General features: G+C 36.0%; 1 protein-coding gene across 1 annotated transcript in view; it reads right to left on the bottom strand.

The window, feature by feature from the left end:
- tmem38b (transmembrane protein 38B) overlaps nucleotides 1–5,970 on the bottom strand; it is a 31,820-nt gene extending 25,850 nt beyond the window's left edge. The window contains exon 1 of the mRNA XM_056446807.1: nucleotides 5,641–5,970. Within this exon, the coding sequence (XP_056302782.1) occupies nucleotides 5,641–5,791 (151 nt within the window). The 5' untranslated portion in view covers nucleotides 5,792–5,970. The remainder of the gene's footprint in view (nucleotides 1–5,640) is intronic.
- Between the last annotated feature and the right edge of the window lie 6,530 nt (nucleotides 5,971–12,500).

Here is a 12,500-nt window from a genome sequence, read left to right as displayed (position 1 = left end):
ACAACAACAACATTAATAATAATAATAACAACAACAACAACAACAACAACAATACTAATATTAATAATAATAATAATAATAATAACAACAACAACAACAACAACAACAACAACAATATTAATAATAATAATAATATTAATAATAATAATAATAATCATATTAATAATAATAACAACAACAATATTAATATTAATAATAATAATAATAATATTAATAATAATAATAATAATAATATTAATAATAGCAGTGTTTAATGCAGGCTTGTATTTTACAGTTCTGTAAAAAATACTCAAAATTACTCTGTCAATGCTTTCACACAATTATATTTGATTTATCAAAGTCACACAAGTGCCCATCTCACATCTGACACATCCATAACGGAACGTTTCCCTCATACATGCAAAAATATAAAATCAATCAAATAAAATTGATCATGTTTGTTCTGCAGAGAGCGACTCTTATCCTTTTGATTAGCTTTATTTATTTTGGGTCGTGCACTTTAATTCACTAAATGTCTAAAGTATGTTGTATCCTGTAAACTCAGATAACACATGTTTATTTTCCTCAATTAAACTATTTTTCTGATATCTTAACCCTGATGCTAGCTGTTTTTTTTTAATATAAGCAGATGTTTCGATATAACGTTAACATATACTTTCTCTGTGAATCTTTTGAGATTTTACTGCACACATCACATCCGTAACGCTGGAAATACTCTTAAGTTAACTTAATCGATTTGAGTTGGGGCAACATGAAGGAATAGCGTGTAATCCAGCAGTTTTTACAGTCTAGATTTTACGCTCAGATACAGACTGTGTACTACGAGAATGCTTCTGCAAGAGTGTAAAGAAAGTAGGAGAAGAGAGCCGCATCTGAGAGCTGAAAACAGAGGAGTTTCTGCTGGCATCAAACATGCATGAGGCTGAAGACAGGAAGTGACACGCGGCTCAGGGGAACAGGAGGCTTTTCCAGAACAGTCTTTATTTGGAGAAAGGAGCTGAACTGCCTGCTATACGTGCTTTTAGTGGAATAAAGTCACTTAGGAGACTAGAATAAATTGAGTTGCAAAGTAGAGCTGCTGTTTCATGAATCCTCTCATGATCTAAACACTGATGCAGGCTTACAATCACAACAACCAGATGAACAAATGAAGAGTTTTCATGTTTTCAGGCTAGTCTTTTTTACTTACTTTTATTATAAACACTATTTAAAACTGCCTCTGGCTTCACAACACAAATACATCAAAACATACATGTATGAAAAACAGCACTGGGCATGAAAAATAATACTAATAATAGTAATAATAGTACAAAGCAGGGCTCAAAAGTAAGGCCAGTGTGCGAGATGTTCGAGACAGTAGACAAGATTGTTACTGACCCGACTAGCCTTGTCACAAAGTTTAATTTGCCTGCGACCATTTCTCAATTATATGCAAATACAGTCTTAGAATCGAGAAACGCTTTGTGCTTTTAAGCCTTTATATGCCACATTCACTGTGATGTCATGAACACAATATTGTTTTGTGGTTGCTTTTATGTGATTGGATGTTGTGAGCATGCTATTTTATCCGTAACCTGGTGACAACCAGTGCAGCGAAGAGGCGGCAACATCAAATTATGATGTTAAAAGCAAATGTCTATTCCTAACGTTTTGGAAGAACTTAAGTGAAGTGATGTTGCCTCAAAATAAAAAGTGAAGTGATGTTTTGCACAGCTTGCCATCAGTTTGGCAAGTCAGCTACATTTTGAACTAATTAAATTAATTTAGAACTGCACTAAAATACCTGCACATTTTCTATACTGCTCTTTTTGTTTGCATAACACTTTGAATTTTGCTCTTTAAACATTTATTAAATTCTACATTTAAATTCTAGATTTGCAGACATTATTTTTGACAGATTATTTAAAATACGTAGCCAAGTCGGCGCCAATAGCCTTGTGGTTATTGCGTCGACACATGGCACCTAGGTGTTCACGGCGACCCGAGTTCGATTCCCGGCTCGAGGTCCTTTGCCAACCCTTCCCCTCTCTCTGCTCCCCACACTTTCCTGTCTGTAAATCTCCACTGTCCTATCACAATAAAGGTGAAAACCCCTAAAAAATAATTATTAAAAATAAATAAATAAATAATTCGTAGCCAAAAAATTGCTGTTAACTTTTTTCTTTTTTTTTTTTTGGTGGGGTCAGTGAAAATATTCGGACCAGTAGAAAAAATCTTTAGTGTTAAACTCTGCAAAGCGTTTGGAAATTGTTTATAGACCCTTGAAGTACCCACTCTGGGTTTTTGTTTTTACAAAACATTTTTATACAGTTATAAAGCGTTGACAATGACAAAATTATTCACCTTCCTGTACAATTTATATCATTTGGAAAAACATTTTTATAGTACTATCTGCAACAGTCACATCGCAGGATCTGTAATGTCGAGATAGTACAGGTGAACAGAAGCCACAGTCCAAAACATGTATAATTTGTGGAGTCGTTGCAAATTTTAACTACATTTACCAATAATTTGCATGTGTTTTTAATACCTGTGACTGTGTAAGCATGTCAAGCTACTAAAGAATTACACGTTTGTAGCTTTAAGATTAATTGTATTTATGTGCATAATATATAATGAAGATACTCTCTACACATGTATTTAAAATGAGCTGAAACCACACAATTCTTGAGTTTTTTGGGAGGGACAAGTTTATTGTTTTATGTTCAATCCACTTAAATTAGCAAAAACTAACAAGTTAATTTAATTCCTTCATGCTTTCCCAACACAAATCGATTGTGTACAGTGCAGTGTTATTTTACATTTGATTATTCAATGTGCCTGAATGCTGCTAGACTCCCAGAAAACCATGAAATACTGAGCATCTTTGCTCTCCTTTATTAATCAATGCTTGTGATTGGTTGATATTTTATGCAAATAATTTAAAAACAGACCTGTTCATTTAATTTAATAAATGTACACTCAATATTTTGTAAAAGAACATATTGCAATGTCAGTTTTTTTTTTTTCAGTATCGTGCAGCCCTAATCTCAGAGTAGGAGTCAGTGTGTCTGCTTCAGGTAACAACAGAAACATGTTCAACCTGAAACACTGCGCAGACATGCCGACATGTGGATTCTCATACCCCCAGCAGATATTTCCAGTGCAGGACAATAGGACAGAGAGCAGGTCAGGAGAAATAAGACACCGAGCTGAGCAGAAGATCTAAAATAGCCTGTAATTAACAGCAGCTGCTGCTACTCCGATACAATAGAGCACTTTAATGCAATACTACATGCGTATATGATGATTGAGCTACAGTTAGAGCTGCAACTAATCATTTTGATGATTATTATTTTACTGATTATTTGTTTAATTGAATAAAACGAAATACTTTTTTTAAAGATGCATGAGTGATATACACTCACCGGCCACTTTATTAGGTACACTTTACTAGTACCACGTTGGACCCCTTTTGCCTTCAGAACTGTCTTAATCCTTCATGTCAGAGATTCAACAAGCTACTGGAAATATTCCTCAGAGATTTTGCTCCATATTAACATGATAGCATCACACAGTTGCTGCAGATTTGTCAGCTGCACATCCATGATGCCAATCTCCCATTCCACCACATCCCAAAGGTGCTCTATTGGATTGAGGTCTGGTGACTGTGGAGGCCATTTGAGTACAGTGAACTCATTGTCATGTTCAAGAAACCAGTCTGAGATGATTGGTGCTTTATGACATGGTGCGTTATCCTGCTGGAAGTAGCCATCAGAAGATGGAGACACTGTGCTCATAAAGGGATGGACATGGTCAGAACAATACTCAGGTAGGCTGTGGCGTTGACACCATGCTCAATTGGTACTAATGGACCCAAAGAAAATCTCCCCCACACCATTACACCACCACCACCAGCCTGAACCGCTGATACAAGGCAGGATGGATCCATGCTTTTATGATGTTGAGGCCAAATTGTGAGCCGAGCATCCGAATGTGGCAGCAGAAATGGAGACTCATCAGACCAGGCAACGTTTCTCCAATCTTCTATTGTCCAGTTTTGGTGAGCCTGTGTGAATTGTAGCCTCAGTTTCCTGTTCTTAGCTGACAGGAGCGGCACCCGGTGTGGTCTTCTGCTGCTGTAGCCCATCTGCCTCAAGGTTGGACGTGTTGTGTGTTCAGAGATGCTCTTCTGCAGACCTCGGTTGTAACGAGTGTTTATTTGAGTTACTGTTGCCTTTCTATCAGCTGGAACCAGTCTGGCCATTCTCCTCTGACATCAACAAGGCATTTGCGCCCACAGAACTGCCGCTCACTGGAGATTTCCTCTTTGTCGGACCATTCTCTTTAAACCCTAGAGATGTTTGTGCCACCAACAACCACGCCACAACCACGTCAAAGTCACTTAAATCACCTTTCTTCCCCAGATCATCTTGACCATGTGTTGCTGCCATGCGATTGGCTGATTAGACATTTTTGTTAAGAAGCAGTTGGACAGGTGTACCTAATAAAGTGGCCAGTGAGTATGCAGTTACAGCTGTAGTTTGCCAAAATGCAACTCTTCAATTTTGAACAATTTGACACGTTGTAATATGGTCCCTATATTGTTTACCGCACTAATTTGAAATCGCATGCAAGTATGACTTCAAACAACATTAGCACTACTGAATAGACAGAAAACAATATGGTATTTTGATTTCTATTTAGAATTTGCAAAGAATACTTTTCTAAAATTTAATTATTAAGAAAGTATGAATGTGAGCATATAAAACCAACTTTACCACAAATACACGATGGTCACTGTACACAAGAGCAAAGTGCATGTTTGGTTAATGCAAAACGACAAGCTAGACTGGTTTTCCCCACCCTGAGTGCGGTTGTATGCATGTTTGATCACCCTAGCCTCTGCAGCAGAGTATTCACATGTCGAAACACACAGAGAACATTGACAGTGGGTTAATGATTAAATATTTATCTCCCCTTAGAGTGCATGCAACTTCTGCTTTTCACTCTTTAAACACACTGACCTGCTCTAAATGTCTATAATCATCAGTCATAAACATGACTGTGAGAATTCAACACTTATTCTGTGTCGACTGCAATGCACACCATCATTTAAACACTGATAAACAACGCCACGATGGACTGTTTATACACGTGTGCGCATGCGCGGCTGCTACTCCTTCCCAGATTCCCTAAAGTACTTATAAAACAGGATCAACCGTAGGATAAATACTTAAAAACTATATTAATGTCTTGTTATAGTAATGTTGTTTGGTAAAATTAAATAAAACGACATTTTATGTGTTTGATATGACGTATATCAAACTCCTAAACCGTCGTTTTACTTTATTTTAATAATCAAAGTTGCTCTAACAAGCCATTCATGTAGTTTTATAAGTGTTTATATGTTATATAGTTCTATAATTAGATTTTTAGTGTATATCATTTAAGCTAAAGATGATAAATAATAGCGTGTCAGGTTACCAAACTAAATTATATGAAATAGTTACGAGTATAAGGACCACAAATATAAACAAAGCTTATTTATATAAGTGGTATTATAGCTGATAAGTACTGGAGGTTTGTCTAAGTGACTCGGACTCTCTGAAGTGAATGAAAGGTGTGTTTTTGAAGGGATTTTGTCGTGTTTATTCTTACCTGGCTGTTCTCTCAGACTCATCACGGATATAATATAATGTGCCATGTCGAAATACGGGAACATTGGCAGTTTTGACAGCCCAAACGCGAGCTCGTTCAGATTGAAGAACGCAAACACATCCATGATTGAGGCGCTTAGGTTTCCCGTCATGAACGCGCTTTAATCCCGCCGGTCGCGCGCCCGTGGACTCGGTTCCGGTTACTGGTGTGTTTTAGATGTTTGATTTGGACGCTTGTAGCCTGCAGATGCTCCGACACACAGCATGAATCCAGCTGATCAACAGCTGACCGGAGCGGTAACCGGATCCGCCGCCATTACTGCTGCGGATGCTGAGCGGGAACGCGCGCGCGCACACAGGCCACAACTTCACTTTCACAACTATTTCAAAACAAAGCCCTAGCAAACACTAGCTCGTTTGACACGTTATATTCTTAGCTGGTACATTGAAGATGCTGTAGTTTATGATTATATAATAGTATTAATTAAAACATCGGAATATCATTATCTGATTTAGACAGATTTCAGTTTGCTCTAAATTAAACACTAAATTAAATCATTATTTAAGTCCAAACTGACCCACCATGTGTCAATCAGATGCTGAAGGTGTTAGCAGACTAAACAAGAGCATAATGGTGAGCCTAATTTTAATACTACATTGACAAAACCACATATAATACAATAAATAATGCAAATATTGACCTTTCGAGAAAACAGACTACAGGATGGTCACTTCAGGTACAGTGAGTTATTATCAGCGGTGTAAAGTAACAAATTACAAATACTCAAACTACTGTAATTGAGGAGTTTTTCTCAGAAATTGTAATTTACTAAGTAGTTATAAATATGTGTACTTTTACTGTCCCTTGAGCACATTTATACTGCAGTATTTGTACTTTTACTCCCCTACTTTACTTAAACCTGCTGGTACTACTGTATTTTTTATTGTCTATGGGGATTAGAAAAATCAGTCCTGTGATTCCTCTCCAATTGAATTGCACATAGAAGTTAAATCGCACTTATAATGAACTACATCAAGACATGGGCGATTTATAAGTGCAGCAAACTGTTTGGAAGCATTAAAAGAGTTCAAGATGTTCAAAATCTTTACACACATTGACCAAGAGATTGTTTTGATCAGAGATGCCCAAAGTAGGGCAAAGTTGGCCCATTGTAACCTTTGATTTGACCCGCCATCCCATCTGAGAAGAAAGTGAGAAGGATGGAGAGGGTTGGGACAAATGCCTTTAAAAGAGATCATCATTTCTAATTTGATGTAACCTTTTTTGTTTGTTTTATTGCTGATCTACAAAAAAAAAAAACTAACTGAAATGAAATGTTTCAAGTAATGAATCTAATTTATTAAAATGTAAACAATCAGATAGAGAACTATGCAGAAAACATCGGTGCGCAAATCAAGGCCAAAACTAGTGTAACTGTCCATTTTGTTATGAATTAGATTGTTTTTGTTTTACTGTAATAAGTTCATTGTCTAATGTTAAACAAATATGCTGTATTAGTTAAAATAAAGCAATGTTTTCTAGTTATTTTTAAATAATATTAAATAAATAAGGAAATTATCCATGGCATATTTACCTTCGACCCACTAACCTCAATCAAGGTTGCTTTTTGACCCTTCATAAGAAAAAGTTTGGGCACCCCTGGTTTAGATGCATGTCACTGATGAGAAGATGACGGATGTTTACTGTATGATGACCGAAATGGCCTTAAACACACAGCAGGCACAAGACGTCAACATGACGTTAGATTTACGTTATACCCCAATGTCTTGGGGACATTTGCATTTGGTTTGGAAATGAAAATTGGGTTGACATAAGAACCCAATGTCAGGCCGACGTCAATGTCTAACAGCCAACCTGAAATGTAATTATGTTACAGCTTGACGTTGTGTGGGCGTTACCACCAAGGTGGACGCAGATGAAAGTAAAGGGTTGGGGGGTTGGTGCGTTTGCCACCCTCACTGTAATGCCGCCCTTTATGGACACGCTGGCCCACCACTATGATGTCTATCAGATGTTGGATTTTGGTTGCCATAACTGACGAATAAATGACATCAGTATGACATTGGTTTAAGATGTTGGCTTGATGTTAGACTTTGGTCACTTTCTAACACAACCTAAAATCATTTGAAGTCAAAATAACATTAGACATTGAACTTTGGTCACTTGACATCACAACCAACCTAATATTAACATCTTATGACATTGTGCGCCTGCTGCGCAAACTAAATGCACTACAGAATGTTACGTTTACACACATCCACAAATTACATGTAAATGCATCAGTTTTTAACAGTGTAAGACTCACTACTCTTGAGTACTTCTGAAAGGGCTACGTTTTACTCATATTTGTGTAATATTTACAGCAGATACTTTTACTCTACTGCACTACATTTTTGGGCAAGTAATGGTACTTTTGCCTAAGTATGATTTTCAGTACTCTTTTCACCAGTTAGTATTATTAGTCAATATTAGCCCCATTTAAAAATTATTATTATTTGTTTTGATTGGCTACAGAACAAACCACTGTTAACTAAATTAATCTAGTTAAGCCTTTAAATGCCACTTTAAGCTGAATACTATCTTGAAAAAATAACGAAAATACTGTGTCATCATACAAATTAGATATTAATCAGTTTTTCTCAAATGTAAATTTGAAGATTTATTGTTTTAATTGTAAGAAGAACAAAACCATTACAGTATGTCTTAAACAGAAAAAATAATTCATACAAACAAAACAATAACAATAAACAATAAATAAATACATAAATATATAAATAAATGAGTAAATAAATCCATAAATTCCTGCATAAATAAAACAATAAATAAATAAATATGCAAATACATGTATAAATGTATATATAAAATCTACAAATTCCTGCATAAATATATATAAAAATAGTTAATAGTGCGGGCAGGCAAATAATTAAATAAATTACACGAATATTGGGGGAGTAAGAAAATACTAAACTGAAAGTTTATTTCCGCTCCCTCTCAAACATTAATTCTTGAACGTAGTTGCGTATTTACTTTTCCTCAGCTCAACATGCTTATGCTTATCAAGCATCAGAAGCCAGTCAACAAAAATCAAATGCAAATTTTTCTAACGATCAACCAATGATGGCATAAAGACTTTCAGTTCAGTTCAGGTATACTTTTAGTTCAGCAGTTTCTTAATCCCCCAATATTCATGTAATTTATTTAGTTATTAACCTGCCCGCACTATTAATTATTCTCATATATATATATATATATATATATATATATATATATATATATATATATATATATATATATATATATATATATATATACATATATACTGTTGAAGTGAGTATTATTAGCCCCCCTGAAATATTAGCCTGCCAGTTTATTTTTTCCCCTAATTTCTGTTTAACAGAGAGCAGATTTCTTCAACACATTTCTAATCATAATAGTGTTAATAACTCATCTCTAATAACTGATTTATTTTCTCTTTGTCATGATGACAGTAAATAATATTAGACTAGATATTCTTCAAGACACTTCTATACAGCTTAAAGTGACATTTAAAGGCTTAACTAGGTTAATTAGGGTAACTAGGCAGGTTATAATTAGGCAAGTTATTGTATAACTATGGTTTGTTCTGTAGATTATTAAAAAATATATATAGCATAAAGAGGCTAATAATATTGACCTTAAAATGTTTTTGTTTTTTTTAAAACTGCTTTTATTCTAGCCGAAATAAAACAAATAAGACTTTCTCCAGAAGAAAAAATATTATCAGACATACTGTGAACATTTCCTGAATCTGAAAATTTCTGTCATACAGAAATGACCTTTTCTATAATAAGAAAATTACTGATTAAATGTAAAGTAATCATTTATTAATTTCAATAAGTTATATTAGCTTACTTTAAATGTAATCTATAATTTGAATAATTTTAGAGAGAGACGGAGAATAAATGAGAGAGCACGTGAAAAGGAAATAAATGTAAAGTATTTATGCAAACTGAAGATACTCGTTTGTTTTCCTCAGAGAGCGACACCTGCCGGACACACGGATAACAGCGTGAGAAGTTGAGCAGCATTTCTCGCGAGATTCCACAATGTGGCGCCATTGTCAAACACATCGCCATGGAAACAAAAAGAGCGGGATTATGTCCACAACTAACGATGCAGGTGCCAAACCAACGGTATGTGAGTTATAAACTAGTAAATAAAACAATTTATCTGTGGGTAAATTCTGTAATTAATCTAAAAGGGGTTATTATTCTGGTCAGGGTAATCTAGTAAATGTGTCAAACTCAATAAATGTTGTTGAATAAAGGTTTTAAAAATCTGTGATTACTAAAGCTTGTGAAATATGAGGAAAATGTCCGATAATCTGACCATCTGAGCTGGTTAACTCAGTTAATTGGTCATTAAAGCATAAAAATCCAGAATACTGAGGTGAAAAGGGTTAATCTGGTTAATTATAGTTGACTGGGTTTGGTTTAAGTGGTGTGGTTGCTCTGAACTGAGGCGTTTTTAATAGTTACAGGCCTGTAGCCAGCCTGGTGAAAGAAATGGTTTTCTCAAAATGTTGACATTTTTGCAGTTATTCGCCTCATTTTTTATTTATTTAGGAGATTTAAATACTGCATTTTAGTGACATTTTCAGCATTATTTTAGCTGGACGCTTTTTAATATTTCCTAAAGATGTAGAATAAAGAAAAATAAATAAATACATATGTTTAAATGCATATTTATTACATCATACATCATTAGAAAAATCTGTTAAAGTTTTAGTTAAAAACTGTGGGCTATTGTCATTTATTAGGCAAACACCAAACTGGCACCGCACATTCAGCTGTCCTCAGTCAGAGTTTGGCCATTTGAATAATAAATAATTAAAACATAATAATAATAAAAACAAAAGAGTTCCATGATTTATCTAGTCCAGAGATGTCAAACTCAATTCCTGGAGGGTCGCAGCCCTGCACAGTTTAGTTCCAACCCTGCTTCAACACACTTTACTGGTAGGTTTCAAACAAGCCTGAAGGACTCAATTAGTTTGATTGGCTGTGTTTAATTAGGGTTGGAACTAAACTGTGCAAAGCTGCAGCGCTTTGGGAACTGAGTTTGACATGCCTGATCGGTCTCTCTTGTAAAAAAGTACATTTGATTGAAAATTCATGGATAACAACAACAACAAAAGCCAAATTAGTATTGAAATTAATTTAATATGGGACACTTTTGGTGCTTCACACCTTTTAATCTGTTATTGTTACTGTTTTTGTTTCAAGAGTAAAGTCCAAACCCAAAATTAAAAATAATAGTTACTTTAAAATGTTTTTTCACTTTAAAAACAATACAGTAGCTAAAGATGACTTCACTTACATTAGATTGTTTGTTTTCTTGCACAGCTGGATGTTGGACTTCTGAAAAAAAAAAAATTGTTTGCATTGGCGAAAACTGGAGCGTCACTGTGGCGCAGTGGGTAGCACGATCGCCTCATCATAGCAAGGTCGCTGGTTTGAGTCCCGGCTGGGTCAGTTGGTATTTCTGTGTGGAGTTTGCATGTTCTCCCCGTGTTGGCGTGGGTTTCCTCCGGGTGCTCCGGTTTCCCCCACAGTCCAAACACATGCGCTATAGGGGAATTGATGAACTAAATTAGATGTAGTAAAAGTGTGTATGGGTGTTTCCCGGTCTTGGGTTTCAGCTGGAAGGGCATCCGCTGCGTAAAACATATGCTGGAATAGTTGGCGGTTCATTCCCTGATTAATAAAAGGACAAAGCCGAAACAAATGAATGAATGACTGAATGAATGAATGAATGAATGAATGGCCAAAACTGATTATCTGAAGTTACACTGATGTGACAGTCAACATGATTCAGCTTGGTATTTTTTCGATGGGTTATTTTCATAATTTATGATGGCTATAGCAGTCTAAATAGCACAAATGAGCTCATGAATGGGACAAATTCTGGACCTTTGTCATTGAGGGGTGGGTCGTTCGAACCTGGCTACGGGCCTTTGACTCTATATTCTTTTCAGAAGATTGTTTGTTAAGTAATTCACGAGTTCACACTTGCAATAGTTTCAGAATAAAGCGTATTTGGCGTGCTGTCCGGGGAGAGGGCTCTGAGCTCGGGGAAGACACCCAAACTCGAGTTACTCCTCTTATCAGGAAACAGAAAGGAATAGGGATTCGAGCGAAGTATCTAGCCCGACCCCAGAACGCTCCCCCCGGGATTGTAATGCTTAAGAGGTGAGGTGTCGGGGTGGTGGAGGGATGCTAAAGTCGTGAGATGCTGCAGGTAAGACAGCTTTGGTATATATAGGGGTTTGGTCAAGAACTGATTGGATAATAGAATAATTGTCAATGACGTATTTGATACTGAAACTTCTGCGCCTGCTCCTCCCCAAATTTATTCATAAAACATCACTTAATATATAATTGTATGTATAATTGATGTAATTGCTTTTCAATTTGGTATTCCTGAACCACATGATGCAGTAGGTCTCACTTAAAAATTACAGGACTGTTCAAAACTGGACTTGTAATTGTTTATTTTTAAAATATTTTAGGAAATATTATGTAGGGCAGCATGGTGGCGCAGTGGGTAGCACGTACACCTCACAACAAGAAAGTCTCTGGTTTGAGTCCTAGCTGGGTCAGTTGTCATTTCTGTGTGGAGTTTGCATGTTCTCCCCGTGTTGGTGTGGGTTTCCTCTGGGTGCTCCAGTTTCCCCCACAGTCCAAACACATGCACTATAGGGGAACTGATCAACTAAACTGTTGTGTGTGTGTGAATGAGTGTGTATGGGTGTTTCCCAGTACTGGGTTGCAGCTGGAAAAGTCTCTACTGTGTAAAAC

The sequence above is a fragment of the Danio aesculapii genome, chromosome 21, assembly GCF_903798145.1.
Source record: "Danio aesculapii chromosome 21, fDanAes4.1, whole genome shotgun sequence".
NCBI classification, from domain to species: domain Eukaryota; kingdom Metazoa; phylum Chordata; class Actinopteri; order Cypriniformes; family Danionidae; genus Danio; species Danio aesculapii.
This window is presented reverse-complemented; position numbering and strand designations above follow the sequence as displayed.